We start from the raw sequence: 22,192 nt of genomic DNA, 5'->3' as shown, positions 1-22,192 counted from the left end.
CCCCCTGACCTGTCAAGTCCCCAGCCCAAGCATCCTCACCATCTCCAGCACCTTCGGCTTAGCCAGCGACTTTGTCAGGATGTCAGCAGGCATGTCAGAAGTGCGAAGGTGTATGATCTCAATTCGACCTTTGGCGACTTCGTCCCTGAGCCAGTAGAAGCGCAAGTTGAGGTGCTTCATGCGTCCGTGGTGCTCGGGATTTTTCGCCACAGAAAGCGCGGAGAGATTGTCGATTCGAAGCTTGGAGGCAAGGGAGACGTCGAAACCGAGCTCTGTGAGGAGATTCCGAAGCCAGAGAATTTCCTGGCCTGCTAAGACCGCTGCAACGAACTCTGCCTCCATCGTGGAAAGCGCCACAATCGTCTGAAGATGACTGGACCACGAAATCGCACCTGTACCCATTTTAACGACATATCCAGAGGTGGATCAACCAGTGTCAGGGCAGCCAGCGTGGTCAGTGTTGGTGTGGGAGGCAAAAATCTCGGAATCAGATAAAGGGGAGTAGGTGAGCTTGTAGTCGAGGGTGCCCTTGATGTATCGGAAGGGGTGCTTGACCACTTTCCAGTGCATCATGCCAGGGTTCTTCGTAAAACGCGCCAGGTTGCCCACAGCGCATGCAATGTCTGGACGAGTTGCCACAGCAAGGTAGAAAAGCGAACCCACAGCCTGATCATATGGGATGTTCTGCATCTCCCTGACCTCAGACGACGTCTTGGGAGCCATGTCTGCGCTGAGACGAAGGCCAGGCTCCATTGGGGTGCCCACAGGGTCACAGTTTGCGAGGCCATAGCGCTCCAGGACGTCGAGAGTGTACTGCTGCTGTGAAATTGAAAGTGAACACTTCGCTCTATCGTGCTCAATCTTGACTCCTAGAAGCCAGGACGTCGGCCCAAGGTCCCTGAGCTTGAAGTGCGTACGAAGGTCGTCCTTGACACGCTGAATGCGGTTTTCGACTTCGCTGCAATGGTGATATCGTTGACAAAGACAGGGATGATGATGCGCACTCCATCTCGATGGTAGACCCAGACACTGTGTTCGCAAATCAGCCGCAAAAGTCTGAGTTTCATGAGTACCTCGTGCAGCCTTTCATGCCACCAGCGTCCAGCCTGCTTCAGACCGTAGAGGGCCTTCAGAAGATGCCATACCCAGCTCGGAGTTTTCTGCTCAAAGCCCTCTGGCTGCTGCATGTACACCTCCTCCTTCAGCTCGCCGTTTAGATAGGCTGAGGAGATGTCCACAGACTCGAGCTTGAGGTCCTCCAGGGCTGCAAGCGCAAGAATGGCTCGAATCGACGCCCACTTCGGTGTAGGAGCGAAGGTCTTGTTGTAGTCGAAGCCAGGACACTGGGAGAAGCCTTTGGCGATGAGGCGGCCCTTGTACCGCTCGATTGAGCCATCAGCATTGCGCTTGACGCGGAAAACCCACCGGGAACCAATGGCTTTGCATCCGGGAGGCAGCTGAACGAGCTCAAAGGTCCCATTTTGATGAGGGACTGGATTTCGTCCTGAGCAGCCTTGAGCCACTTCTCTCGCTCGTCTGGGGATCTCTTCATCGCATCTGCGAAGGTCCTAGGCTCGCCGGAGTGCTCCTGGTCCGCCTTGCATGCATTCTGAGCCAAAGACTCGAACGCAAAATCGAGGGCTTTGTCATAAGACAAGAAATCCTCGCTTTCAGCGGAGTACACGTGCTCAACGCCTGCAATCATCGCGTCAAGCGAGCAGCCAAAGGCGTCCTCATGTCCATCTCCACACAGGAAATTGAGTTTGTCGTCGCTGGAGGTAGGAGAAGGTGGATAAGCAGGCTCTGGAAGCGGAGCAGGTGCAGCAGGTGGACTCAGTGGCGCTTCAATGAGGGGATCAGGTGACGGAGAATTGCGCTGAGGCGTTTCGTCGCGTTGGCCAGGCTCGGGCGTCGAGGCAGGGGACTGAGAGTCGACTCTAAAACACTGGGGCAAGAGATTTCTCCGCTGCAAGTCGTCGTCATTCAGGGAGCCTTGAAAACACGTAGAATGAGCTGGGAGTCGACGTGAAGGCGCAGGATAGGGCCTGTATCCGTCATACTTGTCGAGTTGTCGACGAACTGCCGGACGCTGTGGAGCCGGCGGAGGCGCAGGAGGTACAGGAGGGCTGGGCAAACGTGCCGGACGGTCAGGGGAATTTTTGCGGACATCCTGGGGCACAGGGAGCGGATTTTGCAGTGCAGGAGGTGCAGGATCATCAGAGTCGTCTCCCCCCTGATCATGCAGCTCTGGCGCATCAGGGACGTCTTCAGCGTGTCTGCTGTCGTCGTCCGCGGGTCCTGGGACGTCGACCTTGTCAAGAGAAGGCCAAAAACATGTATGAAGGGTGAATTTCCAGGGAAACAGTGTTCATCAAAGACAGCATGTGACGAAATGATGAATTTCTTCGCAGCAGGGTCCCAGAATCGCCAGACCTTGGTGCCCTCAGGATAGGCGACGAAAATACACTGCGGTCTTTCTTCCGTACCAACACATAGGCAAGACAGCCAAAAATGCGGAAGTAGGAGACATCTGGCTTGCGCCCATCGCCTTTCCAGGCAGCCCAGGGCACAGCACCTCGCAGGGACGACGTAGGCTTGTGCGGTTCCTTGTGTGGATGAAGGTAGAGATGGCATGGCCCCAAAACGACGGAGGGAGCTTCAACTGAACAAGGAGAGCAGTCCCACCCTCAGCAATCGTCCTGTTAGCTCACTCTGCAACACCATTCTGGTGGGGCTCCTCTGGTTCAGTGTGCTGACGCTGGATGCCATGCTGAGCGAAAAATCGACAAACTGCTTGCCCATGAGTAACCCACCCTTGTCGTCATGCGTAGCCTTCAGGACGAGGCCTAGGACGTTTTCGGCGTACACCTTGAACACCTGGAACACAGAGAACGCGTCGCTTTTGCACTTCAGGAAGGCTACAACCCAAAACTTCGAAGAGTCGCAGATGAACGTCATCCAATAAATGTGCGCCTCCGGCGTAGGCGTCGGGAGAGACCCCTTGAGGTCGGTGTGGACGAGGGCGATGCGGACAAATTTTCTGGACGCAAAACGAGGGATAGAGTGTCAATGCAGCTTACCAACTAGGCAAGGCTTGCAGATGGGATCAGGTGTACGCTTCGAGCGAATGGTGAGGCCAGAAACGAGCTCCTTCGATGGCGCCATTCGGAGGTCGTCGAGGTTGACGTGCAAGCAACGCTGGTGCCAAAGCGCGAGGTCCAGATCGCAAGTCGTCGAAGCGGACATCACATTCTTCGTTTGAGACACAGTCTGGCCTAGCAGGTAGCCGATGTTGTGCTCGTTAACTCCCGCCTTGAAGCGGAGTTCTCCCTCCTGGTAAAAAAACGCGTTCGCAGCCTGCAGCTCAACGACGTAGCCCTTCTCCAAAACGGACAATAAATTGCAGGCAAGCACAGGGACATGAAGGACGTCGTGCAGTACAACAGCTGGCGGTAAAACTCCGTCCCTCTCCGCAGGTTGAAAGACCACAGACCCTAGTCCAGCCGAATAGATGACGTGCGAGTTGGCGAGGCGAATGGGGATGGAATGGGGAGAGTAGGAGCGAAACTAATGGTGGTGAGGTGTCATGTGTGCAGAAGCACCTGTGTCGGTGTTCCAGTTAGCTGCTGCAGGCGTAGAAAGCCAGGAGGCGCGATCCGAGGTGGATAGGAGGGCAGAGGCGCAACCAGCACTCACAGTGGCCGCTCCAGCGGACTCCTGGGACGCATCCTGCACATCCTGGATGGTTTTCGACCTTCCTTCGCCTCCCTCGTCTTGTCCTTGCCCTTTCCAGAGCGAAACTGCGTGCGCTGCGACGCCTTCTCCTTCGCTTTGACGCTAGCATCACGTTTGGAGAAGCACTGCTCCTCGGAGTGGCCAGAGCAGCCGCAGAAAGTGCAGATGATGGCAGCAGCGACCTGGGAGAGGACAGGGATCGTCGATAACACACCAGGCTGATTTTCGAGGGCGACAAACGTGTCCTGGAGCTTCTCAAGCGTGAGGGCGTCGTCCAGCAAGAGGGTCTGGCGAAGAGAAGCGAATTCGGCGGGCAGGGCGCGGATTAAAGCCATCAAAACGAGCTCATCGTCGAGTTTAGCAATGTCGAAGTCCTGGGGACGAAGGGCTTTCATATCGGACTTGAGCTGCGAAGCTCGTGTCAAAAGCGTCGACAGGGACTCGTCCTCGGCCTTGGAGAGGCTCAGGAGCGCGGTGTAGGTGTTAAAACATGTACCAGGTTGTTTCTGCATGTGCACAGACTCCAGCTTCAACCACATCGCCTCAGGGTCATCCCTAATCGCCTCCAGATGTGTCTGCTGCTCCCTCTCCACACACCCCCAGATCTCCCCAGCTGCCAGATCCCTCCTGTTCTCCAAATCACGCATATCTCGGTGTTCTGAGGCGTCCAGGGGCTGGGTGAACGAAGGCCTGGTCTCTGAGCCCTTCACAATGCGAAGAGCTGCAAGAGTGCGAAGTCTAGCCTCCATGTCAAGCCTCCATTGCTGATAGTTGCGGTTGGTGAGCATGGGGAAGGAAGCAGGGGACGGCGCCATGATGACGACTCAAAGGGCGACGTGCGGATGGGTGGATCGAGCGAAAAACAGGGTAAAACGGCGCAGAGACGAGCAAGATATCGACCAAAGATCGAATGGGGGCGAAGACAGGGGCTTAAAAGCGCAGGAAGGCTGTGAGAGCGAAGGGGGACACCTTGGGAGGGCCACAGAGCGTTTGGAGGGCGGATATGGACGTCTGGAGGCCTTCAGAGTGCAGGGCTCATAACCTGTTGGCTGCAGTGCGCCTCAGAGCAGATTCCAAAGGCCTAAGTTGAGCTCTGTAAAGTCTTTTTATTCAAAGAAGCGAAGATACACACCTAAGTCGAGCTCTGTAAAGTCTTAGGGACTTGGAGCTCGACGAGGCGGACTGTCTACGGTGTGCGTTACGTAAGGTGACCATAACTGTACAGTAGAAACAGCCACAAAGTGGAAATCAACGAAGCAGTGAAAAAATCGGATGAGTGCAGGGGTTCAAATCCCTGAAGATGCAAACATTATGGAAAATGGTAGACTGAAGGGAATGACGTCGGAAAAAGTACAGTATGCAAGGTATAGTGATGGCGTCCATGTAGAATAAAGGAGAACACACCAGGACACATTCCACAACTTGGACAGGGCAATGGAGCTCAGAATAATTCGCAGAAATGCGGAATAAATTTTCTTACATTGACTGAGATTGCACTACCTAAACAGTCAGTCAGACTCTGTGTAGGTAGTGAGTATGTGACTATTGTATAGTCATGAAAGTCCTCACCTCAGTCGCGGTAGAACAATGAACACCCCCGGCGGTACATCACGTGCTCAGTGGCTGAGATTGAGATCGTGGCGCGACCTCAACAGAAGGCTGATCGCCGCCTTCAGCTGTGCCCCTGAGCGGGCTGGCAGCAGGGTTTTGATGGGCCCCAAGTGATTAGGGGGAGCAGCTGGGGGAGCAGGGAGCAGGAGGTGGGATGGCTACAGGAGTCATTCTCAAGACAGCAACCCCAGGGACTGCATTGGCTGTGTTGGTGGCTGCTGTCACCATGGCCTGGGTTCCCAACAAGGTGAATGATACAATGACTTGAGGCATTCTGTGAAGTCCAGTACCTTGGCAGGGAAGCTGTATATGTGCATCAATAGCCCCGCCATGACGTGTGCCAGCATTTGATGTCCATCCCAGATGTCTCAGTGTGGTGAGGAGCATCAAGGTGCCCTACTGATGTTTTTCAAATTTCCAAAGTAAATTTAGTTAGCCTCTACACTGGTGACTGCTGCGCAGTAGGAAATGACCTCCAACGTATGTTATGTTTGGTCAAAGGCTTGGAGTCTAGACCAGTTCTTTCCACTATGTCTGCCTGCCAAAGGCAGTCATGGTACTCATATGGAAGGCTTCTCGGGAAAGGATGCCTGCATCTTCCTGCATCCTAGCAAATCAAGAGACTGGGTGCCTAAGAAGTTGAGGTGACTCACCTGGAAGTCCTTTACGATCCCTGAGGTATGAAGGAATTACGATCCCTGAGGTACAAGGAAGCATTCTTATGACTGGAGAGGATGTAACACTTAGCATGGAGCCCAATGTGGCAGGTTTTTCCCACAGTGCATGTGACTGTTTGAGCGCCAGATAATCAAAGATAAGTAACACTTACTATGCTTACATTAGCTGAGTTTCAAATTTCAGACTCCCAGACGACGCGACTTGCACCAACACCTGCAAACAAATGCTGTGGCTGACAATTCCCCATGGACTTGGGACTCCTGTAACGTCTAGCTTGGAGCCCAATATGGAAAGTGGTGAGCATGGCATGTGACCTCACCAGCGACACTGGGCTCCAATAGAATCAATCACTTTTTGCAACAGTAAGCACCCACAAATGGATATGGCAATTATATAGTCAACTTGTAGCCCTTGTTTCATAGAGCCTACAGTAATTTTGTTGGGCCCCAATAGTGGCTAGTTAGGCCAGGAAATGCAAAATACAAAAAAACACAAGAGACTTTGCAGAATTTGAACTGCTTATTTTCACCCTAGATGTGGAGCACATGACCTATACAGTATAGCCATGTGTGTCAGACATCATGAAAATGCTTTATGGTGCCACAACAGAGCTCAGAATGGGCAAGGTTGGCTGATTTCATGCTTGTACATGGTATTATAGCTTACCTTCCATATATGGTAACATATTGTAAATGGCACATCCCTCATAAACATGTCATAGTGCTCTATGAATATCTTCTGATTTATCTGCAATTTATGAACCACCAGACATTCACTTTATGAAGAATTACTGGGTTTGGAAGGTTGCTCACCATTTGGGGCATTGTGAGCTTTTGTGATACTTCTTGTGCAATAAGCCCTCCCACAACTTGCCTGAAATGTACATTTCCATGGTTCACATTAGCTACACATCACTATCTTTGTATACATGTCTCTTTAGTACCAGAACAGGCACAATAGCCACTAGCCAGTCACATGACCAATGAAGTGGGGTCGCAACACTCGCAGCGGTGTTTTCGCTGCAACTGCTGCGACCCCACGTCATTGGTCATGTGACTTCGAAAAAGCAGTCAAAAATGCGCAGAATATTCATTCTGAGGACAAAACCTACTGATTTGGGCCCAAGAAAATCGCATAAATCCCCAATAAATTGGAGGACCTCTCTGTAGCTATCTTGAAGTACCTTGAGGTTGTATGATACCAATATGTCTATAATTACTAGTGCCACAAGGATGCCAATTAGCTTTCATATGGCGTACCGTTTGACGCAAAATTCGATACCCCCTACATACATTCAGAACCACCCCTACATATGTTCGGCGCCCACTACATACACTTTCGTACCACTACATACATTTCCGTCGCACCACTACATATGTTTCGGCCGTGCGCACTACATGTTCTGCAACCAACTACCCTACATATATCACGCCATCATTACGTAATCCACTTTCGTCTGTCCTTTCTATGGACTCGAATCAGGCACGGTGCAGAGACTTCGCTTCGTCAAGCAGATGGCCGGACCCACTGCTCAAGCGCTCACCTCGGACGACGTGCTCATTGTGAACACCAGCCCGCTCGACCTGCAAGCCGTCCAGCATTGCGAGCCCGCATTGACGATGAGCGCTCCGAGCACCAGCACCTTGCTCTCGACCGCCACCACCACCTTCTCGTCTCTCACCACCTCCCAGGCAGCCACCACAACCGCTCGATCTCTCGTCAAGGTGCTCGCGCTGTCCCAACGGACAGGCGAGCTGAAGTCCGCAACCACCTAGCTGAACATCCGCCCGTTCAGCTAGGGGCCCCTGACAACCCTGCGCACAGCACAAGACCGCCGCCTCCTTCCTCTCCTGGGCTTCGTATTCCACCCGGGACCTCTCCACTCAACTCTACCCTCTCCTCTCTCGGATCTGGCGACCTCAATCCGGATCTTTGGGACCCTGGCGACACGCAACCCAGCCGCCGGCCCAGGATTCGCACGACACGCATGCAAGTCCAGCGCCGAGCAACAAGGCCACGCAGAACACCAGGAACACGGAGCGAGGAGAACAGAGGAGGAGATGCAGAAGGAGAGGGAGGGAGAGGAAGAAGAACGCGGGCGAGCAGGGAGGACGAGCACAGAGGCTCAGAATCGCAGGTACACCCTTGTTGGACGTCCTGCACCGCCGCCTCCGCTCTTGGTACCCGCGCCAGCAGACGTATTGACGAGCATGAAGCTCATCGTGCGCACTGCTGGCCACAACGTTGTCCCGGGAATTACGGTCGTACCCGCTGTTGTGCACGGCAACATGGCGGACACTCACAGCTGTGCGTCTGACGTGCCCATTCCATTTCCAGTGTCCGCGCCAGCAGGTGTATTGACGAACAAGATGTCGTTGTGGCCCTGCTAGCCAAGAAGACAGCATTTCCGCCTCTAGGGTCGACTCTACCGTTGTACCCGTTCCCCTGTCTGCAATTCGGGATGACCTCAAGGTCATGCCCTTCACTACACATGGCGACACAGCGGACGCGCTGTGTCACGTGTCTGACGTGTCCTGTCCTGTCATCTCTATCTGTCGAGCTATGCGTATGTCGTTGTTTCTGCTCGATGTATGTGTTGCCGACGAGAACACCGATGTGTCCGGGGTGCTCGAAGAAGTACCCGGTCTGTTATTCGACCTCTTACACGCGACCAAGGGGTACCCTATGATGGTACACCAGGTACATACGTCACCAGCCGCAGCGCCCACGTTAGAAGGCAACACAACAAACGTTCAGTTCGTTGTGTGTCTCTCCAACGTCAACGACGGGGTGCTGAGACCGAACAGCAGCAGAGTGATTGTGCCTGCTGCTCCCACTTCATGAGATGGTGCGTCATGAGAACATCTTCGCTCTGCCAGGCCGTCTCCGCATGCTGTGGATATGCCAGGCTCGTCATTCGATGCATTCACCACTGTTTGTTCACGCAATGCGCACGACGAATGCACACCGGTGCCCGCCATTCCCCGTGGCAACATGTCAGGGGCGCATCACTGCACATCCGACATGCCATATCTATGTGATCCGTCACACAATCGGTACGTCGAGCCAGTCGCTCACGTACACACTGTCGATGAGCCCATTGACGTGTCTGGCATACTCAACGACGTACTCGGCGTGTCCTTTGACCCTACACAAGGGATTGATACATAAATGAGCTGCACATTCAGCCCCCGCATATCATTCATATCGATGAAGCCTCCATCAGACATGACTGCGCTGAGTACTTGAAAGTGCATGATGGGAGAAGAGTACTTGTCCATATGCGCACCTGAGGAGGTCTGCGCAACAAGGGAGAACAGCAAGGCATGCAGAGTAGTCTGCAGGCTAGAATCATTGGACCCGCATCAAGGGATATACCCCTGCCTTCATAGCCTCCCTTGTCAACCTTGACGAGATGGACCGGTGAAGTTCAGTGAGTGAGTTGCTTCATTTTGTTTTTCCTAAGGATGTTGCTGATTTGGGATGACACTCAGGCAGTCAACATCCAACAGCTCATTCAGCTCAATTGGCCCCAGTGCTGCTCAAAAGTACTTCAAGTACCTCACACAGCTGGTGTTCTTTGTTCTTTGTGCGGTGCTCTCCCCTGACCCTCACTATGATGCCCCCCTGACAGCAGGTCAGCGTGCAGCCTGCCAGGCCTTTGCTGACTCCCTGGTCACATCAGGCAAAACTGAATTAGCTTTCAGGACTTTGTAGAGCAAATAAGGGTACAAAGGCATAAAGGCAACCTCCCTTCTTAATTCACTTTGAAAGTCAACACAAGGCTTTACTGTCTTGGTGACCATTCACATACATGTAGCTAGAGTCACTTTTCCCATTCAAGACTTAGAAGGCCTCAAAGGCATGTAGCACTTTCATGTCTTTTCAAATGATATGATTTCTAATTATGATCCCTGAGGTATGAAGGTATCATTCTTATGATGGATGGGCCTGAAACACTTCCAGTGGTGCCCAATGCGGCAGTTTCTTCCCACAGGTACAGTCATTTGCCCTCAGCTTATCATGTATAGTTATGGTCAGTAAGCAGAGTTCGAAAATTTCAGACTCCCAGACAACATGACTTGCACCAACATCACCAAACAAATGCTGTGGCTCAGTGCTTTGTCCCAAGGTGAGGGCCCAAGAAATGCTTCGAGTGGTGCCCAATATGGCAACTGGTGAGAATATCACATGACTTGAAGCCAAGCAGCACACTGCTGCTGGCACTCACACTGATAGGCGGCCCCGTAGTCCTGAGTAATAACAAATTGTAGTGTACATAGTATACCTATCTGATAGCCCTTCATTCAGAGAGTATACATTATCATTATTGAGTAGCTAGAGCAGCTGGTTGGTCCAGAAAATGCGAAGTCAAAAAATCCACATGTGCCTCTGCAGATGTCAAAGTGCCTATTTGTGCCTCAGATGTGTTCCATATGTCTGCAATGACATAAATATGTGATTCAGACACTGTACAACTAAGTGGGTGCTGCACTACAGCCAAAATCAGCCACAATGTGCCATTTGACCCTCTTTTCACATGGTGTAGTCCATGTACATGGTGTAGTGATGTCTATGATAATTCCAAGCACTCACATTCTCCTATTGGGTGCTTCTGTATATTTGACAGATTTTCTGCATTTTTGTCAGCTCCATGGGCACCACATCTTGTCCTACTTCCTCTTTGGGCAGGACACCTACTCTATATGGTAGTTGTGGCATGTAGCTGGCATATAGACACATAGATACAGTCTGGGGATATATAATGGCCATCCATACGTATTCATGCTACTATGATGTCAGGCTTTGTATGCTGCAGAGACACTGTCTGAAGTGTGATCATAGGCATATATGAGCTCACTGAATGTGAATCTCACCGTGTTATTGAGTATACTGCCCTAGTTGATGCAACAATTGTATCATGGAAGGCTATAAGGACTTGCTGGGGAGTGGGCCATGCATGGCAATATGATCCCAGTTATATGCAAGTTGTCTGTCTTCTAGCTCATGGAATCATTGCTTGAATCTCACTTATCAAATGCATTGGATATATACTAGTCTGTGAGGCTAACTTCCATGCTTTACCAAGCAGTTGTCAAACAACAATAACCTCACACAGGCCAAGGCAGTATTATAGTAGTCACAGAGGTACTTGCTCAGCTCACCATCCTCATTGCAGTGACACAAGACACAAGAGCATTGAATCCTGAATATTGAGTATCCTGGAGAATCCATGATGTGCATATTTCTTCATCAGAAGGTTTTATTGATCATAGATAGCTATGCCAATATTGCCACACACCCATTACCCAATGATATGTGTGGTTGCAGACTTGTTCTTGCCCAACTGTAGCTGAGCTGCCCTGTTCCACTATGTTTGGGACATTATGCACTGTCTCAAAACACGGAACAATAATACTACTTTACTAGTGGGAGATTGTTATATCATAGAATCTATTTAGGGACTGTTAGTAACTCAATAACGACAATGGTCAGAATCATTGTATCATTTGAGCTTGAGTAAGTCATACTTCCCTACAAATTGATACTTTATTGGCCTAGACCTCCCAATGTTAGAGTCTGTTCATGTCAACCATGCTGATTTTGGTACACTCATGATACCTCTTCATGAATTGTGGCTCATGCTATGGAAAAACAGTAAATCACATGTTCTTGATGTGGTATACTGGAATGATCATCTGCATTCCTCTCCTCATCCCTTATCCCGACATCATTTCATGTTACTGTCAATCCAGGTATATGTAACAAGTTACTAACAGCAAATGCATTAGGTGGGCACCTACTGTTCAAAAGGTGCCTCACAATTTACACTAAGGAGTCCACATTTCTAACACTGAGGAGTCCACATTGCTAACAAATGAGGGCATCACAGATTATCAAAGCTATGTTACTGCCAAAATTCCCTAATTCATGACCTGAGGATCTGTCACAGGAAGTTATGAATATTCAATGGAATGCAAGAAATTGTAAACAAGAATTTTATCATCAACATCACTGTTTTTTCTTGCATAGCAGCAGGCAGTCTGCATATATCTTGCACCCCTTCAAATGAGTTAGCTTAGTGCCATATCAAAGTATGCTAAGTGCTGCCAGAGCTTTGGGTCAGCACAATGACCACTTGTATGTGTCTCATTAATACTTCACTGATTTTCTGGGGTGTTTGGACTTTTTCTGAGGCTATACAAGGAGGTTATGTGGCCTAGAGTGAATATCCTGCACATGTTCATGATTTGTTCCATGCATAGCATAAGGAACCATGAAGGCTATGGAAATTATGAGAGGGTCTGTGAAGCAGGAGCTATCACATAATCATTATTACTACATATGGCAGGTGCCCTCCCAATTGGCAATCACACACTGGGCAATACCTTGTGGCACCAGTAGATACTGTAGAAATGACAGAATATTCAGAGTGGATGAATGCATCAGTTCAAGCAATTGCAATATGCAGAATCATTAATAAGCATACATGCATTATATATGTACTGTGTCCCACTCTTGAAATATTATTGTAACATTAACAGTTGCTGATGCTTCTTTCCATGAATCCCAGTGCTATATGGGTCACATCAGTGTTCATGTGTCCCAACTTGCATCTTTCCATACCTATAGGCATTTGTAATTTTCTGAACCATTGTGTTTGTCTGCTCTCTGTCTGTATCAAGGACAACAAGAACAGTATACATTCCTACACTCATTGGGTCAGGGTGTTACATAAGGCAGTTGCTGGGGAAAATAGTAGAGCCACTGTGTTGTGATTGTGAATATATATCAGAGCACACATGGCTGTGTCTAGTGACATTGTTAACTGCTTACTCTAACTCACTAAGCTATATATACTGGATACCTCAGTATCACACTGTTTGAATCCTCAAACATCAAACATTGTGCTCTCACTTCAGGCAAATCACTCCAAGATATCATAGAGTGGCTACAGGTAACACCCAATGTGGTAATGCTACTACTGTATCTTGAAAGCTGACTGGCAGCCTTGTGGCACCTGTTATTAAGATGATATTAACTTCATATGACCTGGAATTACTTCAGGATGGCTGCACTGAGGCCTTCCAGTTTATTGGGAATTTACACAACTTTTCTGGGCCCAAAATAGTAGGTTTTGTCCTCAGAATGAATATTCTGCGCATTTTTGACTGCTTTTTCGAAGTCACATGACCAATGACGTGGGGTCGCAGCAGTTGCAGCGAAAACACCGCTGCGAGTGTTGCGACCCCACTTCATTGGTCATGTGACTGGCTAGTGGCTACTCGGGCCGAGTAAAATAAAGTGGGTGCCCTACTTTATGCACTTAATGCACTTAATGATTGGGCAGGTGCTGCCCATCACATTTACCGCGTACACGGCCGCTTCTACGGGCCAATCGTGGGCCTAGAACGGCCAGGCGGTGTATCACACACACCGTTCTATGGGTGCAACGTTCCCACGCACTGACGGCGCCGCAGGCGCGCTCAACGCGATGTGCACTGACATGCCTACCGACGTGTTGCACCCGTGTCATCCTCGTTATGCAATGCTGGCGGGGTGTAGCGCCCGTGTAATCGTCATTAGTCACAGGCGACGCGTGTACGCGGTCGCTTCTATTGGTTACTCGCGGGTCTAGAGTACCTCGGGGACAGCCACGCCCATCAGCAGCCATTAACGCGCGCTTTGTATCGTCTTATGGCGCCGCAGGCGCGCTCCCGAGCGACTCCCGAGCAATGTATCCCCGCCACCGACGTGCCCCGTGTGCCCCCGCCCGATTAGGCAACCCCAGCCACCTGCCACCACAGGTCCTGAGTGGCCTGGGAATGTGCTAGGCCCAACAGCCAGCGCCTGCGGCGTTCTTCGCACTCACGGCACCGCAGGCCCGCTCTACGCGATGTATATTCGCGCCCGACACGTCACGCCCTCGCCCTTCCCGATTAGGAAACCCCAGCCACAGCCGCCACTCGCCACGACACCAGCCACCTCAGCCACCCGCCACAGCTTGCCGGTGGCGTGCCGAATCTGAGATTGATCGGAACACTGATCGGACGGACTTGCCATACGAGGCAAGCCGCTTAGCGCCTCCGCCAAGCGACGGTAAATCTCCCGACCTAAGTTCTTTTTATCTGTAGTGCATCTAACAGCCTACTGGACCTTTCAGTATCCTTTTCCCACATTTGTGTACACTATCACAATACTGAAACAACATTTAGATCAGCTACAGCATAGGTTGTCTATCTCACATACAGACAGGCAATCACAAGGGAAGATGGTAAATTTCTTTCACCAACTTCACAATTGCCGTATCGCCAGTGTTCTAGATGTGACAGACCAGTCAACGCGGATCAAGCGAGACACGACAAGTCGCAGCCTACCTTCGTGAGCTCATCACTGATTTTGACGCAGGGCTTACCATCCACGGCCGCGAGCTTGATGACCATATTCAGCGCCTTGCTCTTCTCCTTGCCGCCGCTCGACACCTTCTTGAAGTCATTCGTGAAGGTCGTCCCGATCCCGAAGGAAGCTGCGTGGCGGGGTCTCAGCGATGAGCGATGCGCCAGACGAAGCGAACGAGTGGTGAACTTACCGGTGAAACCGACTTCGTCGCATTGCGCTTTGAGCTTCTTTGCCTTCTCGACGCTGAGAGCGTCGGAGAAGATGATGATCTTCTCGCGATGGTTAATACCGAGGGACTCGTAGACCTCTTTGGCCCGCGGTGCGTAGATGAACGGGTCACCGGAGTCCTGGCGCAGGCCTTTCCATCTCCTCGCTCGTTCTGGGTTCGCGATGAAGTCCTACGCGAGTTCGTCAATAAGAAGACGATGGACACGAGCAGTGCGGAGGTCACCTTGTAGAAGACTTCCGTTGAAAACGTATCGGTCAGGGCGAGCTGGAGAGCGTCCGGGTAGACCTCTTCCCACAGGGCGAGTGCGGTGCCGTTGGCGTGTTCGTATCCCTTCAAAGCGCCGATCTGGGAGATATGGCGCGGTAAGTATGCTGTCGAGAAGTAGGAAGTGAACAGCGCTTACTCCCATGAACCATTCGCTGCAGTCGAGGGCAAGACATCAGGCATTGCGGCGCGCGGGGGAGAAGCGCACGCACTGGGCTATCGTTCCAACCGGCGACAAGCCATGTACATGCGCGAGATGAACCTGAAGCATACTATACTTGAACAGGGTGGTGGACGGAGAGGGACTGACGAACTCACGTTACTCGTCCCAGTCAACTTTCCTGGCCCCGGGAACTCTTTGGACGCGCGGACGAGTCCGCGGATGACCGTATCTTGGGTGCGGCAGGACCTTCGCCTGCGTGTGCCGAATTCGCTGAAGGCGCAGCCTGCCTTGACGAGATCTTCGGCCTTGGCGTACGCTTGCTCTGAGCGAGCGAGCGGGTATGCTTCAGCTGCGTGGACGATGCGAGCGCGATGCGGAACGGACCTTCCTGCCCATCGTAGTTCCAGTCCGTGTCCACAAATTTGAAGTAGAGCTCGCTCAGGCAAGCCATGAGGGGCACTTCCCAGAGGATGGTCTCGAGCCACGGGCCGACTGCTTCGATCTCGAGGTGGCCTAAGGTGGGATTCTCGTCGAGTGGGAGGAAGCGAACGGAGACTTGCTCGGGCTTGAAGCGATACTGGCGGAGGTACTGCAGATATTCGTCGTTGAAGTACGGGCAGGTAGTCTTGAGCCAGGCGTACTCCTCATCAGTCAGACGCAGCGAGCCAAACTCTGGAGTGATCGAGTAAGTCACGAGACGGGAGGATGAGACGGTGTGGAGGCGTACTGGAGACGGATTCACGGAAGGTGTCGACGCACTCGCGGGTGAAGGGGACGTCCTTGTCGCGGTGGGTGAAGCGGTACGTAGCCTGTACGTCCGGGAAGTGACGGAGGACAGCTTGCTGCATTGTGAACTGTGCGAATGAGGTCGGCGCGCGATAAGCAGCGTACTTGAGGGACTGAGCGCACCTTGTAGAGATCGGTGTCAAGCAGCGACGTTGGGAGGATGCCTGTCGACGACATGCTGGGCGACTGGAGAAGGAGAAGGAGGACGGGTGATAGGGAGGCTGCGGACGCGATAGTGGCTCATAGCCTTCGAAGCAGCCAGTCTTTCGCCCGTCGTGTCATATTCGGGGCGCGGTGGCGGTCGACCGGCAAGGCGCGCGCAAAACGCAGCGGCTGCTGGCTGCCCAACGCGTCTTGAACGCGTCCACCACAGTCTGCCATCGCCGTCCACGACAAACACGCGGGCAAGAGTGCTTGGCAGCCACAGGCATGGTCAGTCGTCATTCCGCCGCATCAACCATCGAGCCACCGCTAATGGCCCCGCCAGAGCTCACGAGTCGAGATCCTCAACGACGGAGGCTACCGTTCAGACGGCCGTCGCCAGTATGAGCTTCGCGACATCGACATCGACCTCTCTCAGCAAGGCTCCGCAGATGGCTGCTGCACCATGAACCACGGACTCACCCAGGTTCTTGTCACCGTTTTCGGCCCGAGAGAGGCCAAGATGCGCTCTCAGACGCTGCACGACCGCGCCGTCATCAACGTCGAGATGAACGTGCTTCCCTTCAGTACTGGCGAGCGACGTAGACGAGCACGAGCAGACAGGTGAGTCCCTCGCCAGTGCTTGTTCGTCCCAGCGTAACGGTTCGTGCAAGCATCCAGGCGTATCCTTGAGCTCGCCGCCACGATCAAGTCCACCTTTGAGCCCGTCGTCCAGACCACGCTCCACCCGCGCTCTCAAATCGACATCTTTGTCCAGGTTCTGCAGCAGGACGGTGGGCTCCTACACGCATGTATCAACGCGACCACCCTCGCCCTCATCAGTGCCGGCATCCCGATGACCGACTTCGTCTGCGCGGTCAGCGGCGGTGTGCACTCCACCTCGCCGCTGCTCGACCTCACCATGCTCGAAGAGAACGATCTGCCGCACATGACCGTGGCCGTCATGCCGCGGACGGGCAAGGTCACCCTCGTCGCGCTCGAGACGCGCCTGCACGTCGATCGGTTCGCGGATATATTCAGGCTGGCGGGCGAGGCGGGGCAGGCACTGCACAAGGAGATGAAGCGAGCTGTGAAGAACCGCACGAGTCGGTTGGTCGGCGCGATGGAGACGGGCATGAAGCTGCCAGTAGGCGGTGGGGAAGCCCTCGAACGAGATGTTGTAATGGAGGACAGAATGGATTTTTGATTTCCGTGAAAAGATGGTCTAAGGCTACAACATATGGGTAATCGTACGGAAGCCGTTCAGTCCCTCGACACCTCGATCCTCCGAAAGCACGCCAGCCACTTGTCGCCCTGGTTCCGCTCGACCTTTTTGCCCTCCTCCGTGCTAGTATACACCGCGTCGAGGATCGTGCCTTTGCCCTCCTTCCTGAGATCCTCTTCACTTACATATTCAAACAGCGGAAACCCCTCGAGGTGCGTCCTCATCCAGTCGTGCAGGTCTCTCACGTCGGTGATGGTGTACACGATGCCGCCTGGCTTGAGGACATACGCGTACTCCGCGAGGAGGGTCGGTGAGATGATGCGGGCCTTGTGCTTGCGGGACTTGAAGTGAGGGTCGGGAAAGAGGAAGAACATGGCAGAGAGGGAGTGCTTGGGGAAGTAGTTGGGCGTGAATTTCATGGAGTTGGCGCGCACGATGGAGACGTTCTGATACGGGCCTGGAGAGGTGCTGTCGGGGGACGGTGCGGAGGTGGCACGGAGGGCGGCGATGCGGTCCTGGACGTACTGCGAGACCTGGACGCGGATCTCCATGCCTGTGCGCATCAGGGTCAGCGACAGACGGATGCATGCAAAAGCAGGAACTCGTGACGACAGCGAGGGTCAGGTGGTGATAAGGGCGCAGCGGGCGACGTCGGGAAGAAGGGGAGAGGATGAGGTCGGCGATAGACGGACGACAGGACTGACCGAGCATGAGGGAGTCCGGGAATAGAGGGGCGAGGGCAATCAGGAGACCGCCAAAGCCACAGCCGACGTCTGCGAACTCGGGGGTCTTGCCAGAGCCCGCGAACGCGGGGTAGAGCTCGGCCCAGTCGATGGCGCGCGGCGAGGACGGGTAGCTGAGCGCGTGGTCAGAGAAGGGTTGGCGTGCGCGCGCTGGCGGTAGTGTCTTTTCTGCGGCGGCTCAGCGGGGGCGCGGGGAGAGAGCAGGCGGCGCAGGACGCACCTGAGGCAGCAGCGCGTTCTGCTCGGCGGCGGGGTCAGCGGCGGCCTCTTGCGTTTGGCCATCGGGTGGAGGACGAGGACGTCGGGGATGGAGAGGACGACCGGGACGAGGACGAGGAAGAGGCCGGCGCGCAGAAGCCGACAAGTCCGAGCGCACGTGAGAAGTGGCCGGGGTGAGCTCATAAGTGTGCGCTGGCGGCGACTCTCCAACTTTTCCTCCTCCTCCCTCGTCGCCGTTAGAGTCCCCGCCGTCGCCGTCGACGCCATGCAGTCTTCGCTCGTCCGCTCCGCCATCGCCCAGGTATGTTCCCCACCCCCGCACGCGCACGTGTCCTCACCCCGCACGCCCAGTCCCGTCGCAGCGCCTTCGCCTGCCCGGCCAGGCTGGCCTCGACCAAGGCAACCTCCCTCAAGGACAGGGTCGCCGAGCTCATCCCCGCAGAGATCGAGAACGTACGCACCGCTCTGCACCGTCCGCCCGCGCGCGTCATGCTGATCGTCGATCGTACCAGGTCAAAGCCACGCGTGCCGAGCACGGGAAGAAGGCGTTCGGCCCCGTTCTCGTCGACCAGCTCTATGGGTCCGTCCTATTTGTATCCAGACACCACCGAACCCATGACTGACTTTCCCCGGCAGCGGCATGCGAGGTCTCCCGGCCCTCATCTGGGACGGTTCCGTCCTCGACGCTGGTCCGTCGGTTTTCCGTCTCCCCGAATCGGCGCCTTTTCTCACTCACGCGCGTCTTCTCCCTGCACAGAGGAGGGCATCCGTTTCCGCGGAAAGACCATTCCCGAGTGCCAGCAGGCCCTTCCCAAAGCACCCGGCGGCCAGGAGCCCCTTCCCGAAGCCCTTTTCTGGCTTCTCCTCACCGGTGAGGTTCCCACCCCGGAGCAGACTACTGCCCTCTCCCGCGAATGGGCTGCCCGCGCCGAGCTGCCCGCCTTCGTCGAGGAGCTCATCGACCGATGCCCGTCCACCCTCCACCCGATGAGCCAGTTCTCCATCGCGGTCACCGCCGTATGTCCTCGCCGTCGACATCACTTTGTCACGCTCACACGTCTGTTATAGCTCAACCATGGCTCCGCTTTCGCGAAGGCGTACTCCGAGGGCATCTCCAAGAAGGAGTACTGGAAGCCCGTCTTCGAGGACTGCATGGACCTGTGAGCGCAACGTCATCGCTCGGGAGGATCCGCGTGCTCATTATTCTGCGCATATAGCATCGCCAAGTTGCCTAACATCGCTGGTCGCATCTACCGCAACACCTATGGCCGCGGAAAGCTGCCCGCCATCGACCCCACCAAGGACTACTCCTGGAACTTGTCTCACCTGCTCGGCTTCAGCGACAAGCCCGGCTTCGTCGAGCTCATGAGGCTGTACATCACCATCCACAGGTGCGTGTCCGTGCACCGTAGTTCGTCACGCAGCCATTAACGCAACACAGCGATCACGAAGGTGGCAACGTCTCCGCGCACACCGGCAAGCTCGTTGGCTCCGCTCTGTCGGATCCCTTCCTCGCCTTCAGTGCCTCCCTCAACGGTCTCGCCGGTCCGCTGCACGGTCTTGCGAACCAGGAGGTGCTCCTCTGGTTGCGCAAGATGCAGTCCAAGATCGGCAAGGATGCTTCTGACGAGGCTGTCAAGGAGTACGTCTGGTCGACGCTCAACGCCGGCCAGGTCGTCCCCGGCTACGGCCACGCCGTCCTCCGCAAGACGGACCCGCGGTACACGGCGCAGCGCGAGTTCGCGCTGAAGCACATGCCGGACGACCCGCTGTTCAAGCTCGTCGGCCAGGTGTACAAGAACGTCCCCGACATTCTGCTCGCTGCTGGCAAGGCGAAGAACCCGTGGCCGAACGTCGACGCGCACTCCGGCGCGCTCCTTACCTACTACGGCCTTGAAGAGATGCAGTTCTACACTGTTCTCTTCGGTGTCTCGCGTGCGTTCGGTGTGGCTGCGCAACTCATCTGGGACCGTGCGCTCGGTGCTCGTAAGTGTCCATCCATTACTCGTGGATCCGCTGTTCTTGACATCATTTGCTTCAGCTCTCGAGCGTCCCAAGTCGTACTCAACCGCCGCGATCCAGAAGATATTCAAGGACAAGCAGTAAGGTGGGTTGGTCCAAAAGGCTTGATGGAGACGTGGATAGCGTGTTCGGAGCCGTGCGTTATGGGATGGATCAGTAGAGTAATAGTAAACTATGTCAATGCTATTCGCACTAGTGGCAATGTAATGCTTGCTTCTTCGACACAAGTGTCCCGCATGCCATTGTGGTATCATTAGCATCGTTCAAAGTTGGCGTATAAGTGCAAAGTACGGACTGTGTGATTGAAGCAACAGTAGCCAGATGGTAGTGAAGGGTCATCATCTGAAAAGTCGTTCAATTGCAAATGCATTGGGAGTCCGACTCGATCATGGGAAGTAACGCTGAGGATGGTCAGATTTGCAGTCCCGACGGGACCGCTCGATAGGGAAAGTGGTGAATTGCCGCGTTGGGAAGGCAGCCGCCGAGGCCAGCCACAGCTCAGTAGAGCAGAGTACAAAATATGCACTCGGGGCTTCTGTGATGCAGGAAAGGGCCACAAAAATTCATACAAATATATTTTGGGTTGTTACAAAAGGTTCTGTCTACAGTACATGGGAACAGGAGGCGAGGGAGCGCAAAAATCGCACTGCCAGAGGCACCAGAGGCAGGGAGAGGCAGGCCGAGGGCATGCCGAGGCACAGTGGCGAGAAAGTGGGCAGCCACCGGGGGACCGTAAATTGGCGCCTTGGGACCGTAAATCTTTCGGGACGAAGAGGGCTGATGACGGGGTCAATTTTGGCGCGAGCCCGCGCGAAAACGCGCAACGAAGCGGTGGCGGACCGCCAGATTTACGGTCCCAAATTTGGTCCCCTCGGCCGGCAACGGGCGCGCGCTGTTCCGTGGGCAGGACCCGGTGGCTTGGGCACTTATTTTGCGGGACCAGATTAGACCGCTCAATACATCCCAATCAGGCAGGTCTCGGCACACCCTCTCAAATAGGGGTTTGGAGCTCTACCAGGACTGTACATTGCCCCCCTAAGGGACCGCAAAGCTTACGTAATGGGACTGTGAATCTTTCGGAGGAAGCAGGCCGGAGTGGTTTCCAATTGGATGGTGAGTTGAAGCAACGCTGACAAGCTAACAGATTTGTTTATTGGTATTTCAATTGTCTGCAAGTTATTGCACATCTGTGTAATTGTAGTAAAGTGAGATAAGTCCAAGCTGGAGGTGGATTCAAATACACTGGCACATGTGAGCACAAGAAGTGTTGGATGCGGTGGCACAGTTGCTGAGCCCATACTATATTGAAAATCTGTGAGCAGCTGTGTTTGCTGGTTATCCTCAGGACTGGGTGATATACTGCCTAAGTTCCAAATTATAAGCCTTAATCTTCCATGCTGGAATGAGGTGTGTTAAGGCAGGCACTTATACTGGGACAAATGCAGTGGTTCCCACTGCAATCTCTGGCTCTGTGTGCATGCTGCCACTCAAATTACAATGTTAGGGTACATTTTCTATATCTCTTAGATCATTCTTTCATTGTATATTTCTATACATGTATGCCACAAACCTTCATTCTACATGGGAAGGGCCCAGTGTATTGCTTTCCTGGACCAGTGGTCAGGCACTCAGGCTAAGTATGCATTTTGTGACCCATACACACTGCACAAAAAAGTTTACATGTTGTCAATATTGTGGAACACTGCCAGGCTTGTCCGGCGGCAAGCACTCAATGAATGCAGTCAGAGAGCTGTGTGAGATGAGAGTATATCTGTTTAAGAGTGAAAGTGTTGTGGAAGCAAACCGGTGGCACACCAAATGGGCACACACAAACTGGATATGGTAAGTAGCAATAGTAGTAAGCCGTCTGGCTTACATATTGCTGTCAAACCCCAGCTGCACTTCCACACTTCTAGAGCCAGTGGTGGCAGGCCAGGGGTGACATCAGTTGCAATGGCAGGTCCCAATGCCCATCC

The 22,192-nt window shown here is 53.5% G+C and overlaps 6 protein-coding genes across 6 annotated transcripts; 4 read left to right on the top strand and 2 right to left on the bottom strand.

Annotated features, from left to right (window-relative positions):
• Positions 1-7,538: 7,538 nt before the first annotated feature.
• Positions 7,539-9,741, top strand: B0H18DRAFT_955043 (uncharacterized protein; the record flags this gene model as incomplete). Its single annotated transcript, XM_048042321.1, has 6 exons — positions 7,539-7,748; positions 7,824-8,331; positions 8,585-8,787; positions 8,823-8,872; positions 8,904-9,080; positions 9,519-9,741. The coding sequence occupies 6 exons, from the start codon at positions 7,539-7,541 to the stop codon at positions 9,739-9,741; spliced, it is 1,371 nt and encodes a 456-aa protein (XP_047893133.1).
• A 4,353-nt stretch (positions 9,742-14,094) lies between these two features.
• On the bottom strand, positions 14,095-16,203 carry B0H18DRAFT_1008797 (nicotinate phosphoribosyltransferase). Its single transcript, XM_048028811.1, has 11 exons — positions 15,990-16,203; positions 15,808-15,934; positions 15,465-15,752; positions 15,236-15,402; positions 15,130-15,179; positions 15,057-15,072; positions 14,876-14,998; positions 14,615-14,822; positions 14,403-14,551; positions 14,275-14,344; positions 14,095-14,224 (listed from the first exon to the last, which is right to left on the bottom strand). Exons 1-10 carry the CDS (start codon positions 16,041-16,043, stop codon positions 14,285-14,287), a joined length of 1,242 nt encoding a protein of 413 aa, XP_047893132.1. The 5' UTR covers positions 16,044-16,203; the 3' UTR covers positions 14,095-14,224; positions 14,275-14,284.
• Position 16,204: 1 nt separating this feature from the next.
• B0H18DRAFT_933580 (ribosomal protein S5 domain 2-type protein) lies at positions 16,205-17,214 on the top strand (the record flags this gene model as incomplete). Its single annotated transcript, XM_048041756.1, has 3 exons — positions 16,205-16,298; positions 16,354-16,631; positions 16,689-17,214. The coding sequence occupies exons 1-3, from the start codon at positions 16,296-16,298 to the stop codon at positions 17,212-17,214; spliced, it is 807 nt and encodes a 268-aa protein (XP_047893131.1). The 5' UTR covers positions 16,205-16,295.
• On the bottom strand, positions 17,213-18,290 carry B0H18DRAFT_1008790 (guanine-N-7 methyltransferase). Its single transcript, XM_048028810.1, has 3 exons — positions 18,196-18,290; positions 17,937-18,088; positions 17,213-17,785 (listed from the first exon to the last, which is right to left on the bottom strand). The coding sequence occupies exons 1-3, from the start codon at positions 18,255-18,257 to the stop codon at positions 17,271-17,273; spliced, it is 729 nt and encodes a 242-aa protein (XP_047893130.1). The 5' UTR covers positions 18,258-18,290; the 3' UTR covers positions 17,213-17,270.
• An 8-nt stretch (positions 18,291-18,298) lies between these two features.
• On the top strand, positions 18,299-20,443 carry B0H18DRAFT_1008784 (citrate synthase). The gene is made up of 9 exons (XM_048028809.1): positions 18,299-18,495; positions 18,546-18,647; positions 18,707-18,774; positions 18,831-18,883; positions 18,952-19,211; positions 19,263-19,354; positions 19,412-19,585; positions 19,636-20,180; positions 20,236-20,443. The coding sequence occupies exons 1-9, from the start codon at positions 18,460-18,462 to the stop codon at positions 20,298-20,300; spliced, it is 1,395 nt and encodes a 464-aa protein (XP_047893129.1). The 5' UTR covers positions 18,299-18,459; the 3' UTR covers positions 20,301-20,443.
• A 180-nt stretch (positions 20,444-20,623) lies between these two features.
• B0H18DRAFT_955040 (uncharacterized protein) lies at positions 20,624-21,425 on the top strand (the record flags this gene model as incomplete). Its single annotated transcript, XM_048042320.1, has 2 exons — positions 20,624-21,329; positions 21,418-21,425. 2 exons carry the CDS (start codon positions 20,624-20,626, stop codon positions 21,423-21,425), a joined length of 714 nt encoding a protein of 237 aa, XP_047893128.1.
• Positions 21,426-22,192: the final 767 nt, after the last annotated feature.

Source organism: Fomitopsis serialis (assembly GCF_022376445.1).
Source record: "Fomitopsis serialis strain Sig1Antser10 chromosome Unknown B0H18scaffold_35, whole genome shotgun sequence".
In the NCBI taxonomy this organism is placed as follows: Eukaryota; Fungi; Basidiomycota; class Agaricomycetes; order Polyporales; family Fomitopsidaceae; genus Fomitopsis; species Fomitopsis serialis.
The sequence above is the reverse complement of the archived record's forward strand: the minus strand, read 5'-3'. Positions and strand labels throughout refer to the sequence as shown.

Coding starts and splice junctions, on each gene's coding strand:
- B0H18DRAFT_1008797 (XM_048028811.1), bottom strand. CDS start 16,043: ATGTCGTCGACAGGCATCCTCCCAACGTCGCTGCTTGACACCGATCTC. Junction 15,935..15,989: donor TTGACACCGATCTCTACAAG/GTGCGCTCAGTC, acceptor TCATTCGCACAG/TTCACAATGCAGCAAGCTGT. Junction 14,823..14,875: donor CAACGGAAGTCTTCTACAAG/GTGACCTCCGCA, acceptor GAACTCGCGTAG/GACTTCATCGCGAACCCAGA.
- B0H18DRAFT_1008784 (XM_048028809.1), top strand. CDS start 18,460: ATGCAGTCTTCGCTCGTCCGCTCCGCCATCGCCCAG. Junction 18,648..18,706: donor TCCCCGCAGAGATCGAGAAC/GTACGCACCGCT, acceptor CGATCGTACCAG/GTCAAAGCCACGCGTGCCGA. Junction 18,775..18,830: donor CTCGTCGACCAGCTCTATGG/GTCCGTCCTATT, acceptor TTTCCCCGGCAG/CGGCATGCGAGGTCTCCCGG.
- B0H18DRAFT_1008790 (XM_048028810.1), bottom strand. CDS start 18,257: ATGGCCAAACGCAAGAGGCCGCCGCTGACCCCGCCGCCGAGCAGAACG. Junction 18,089..18,195: donor AGAACGCGCTGCTGCCTCAG/GTGCGTCCTGCG, acceptor CCACGCGCTCAG/CTACCCGTCCTCGCCGCGCG. Junction 17,786..17,936: donor CCCGGACTCCCTCATGCTCG/GTCAGTCCTGTC, acceptor TGATGCGCACAG/GCATGGAGATCCGCGTCCAG.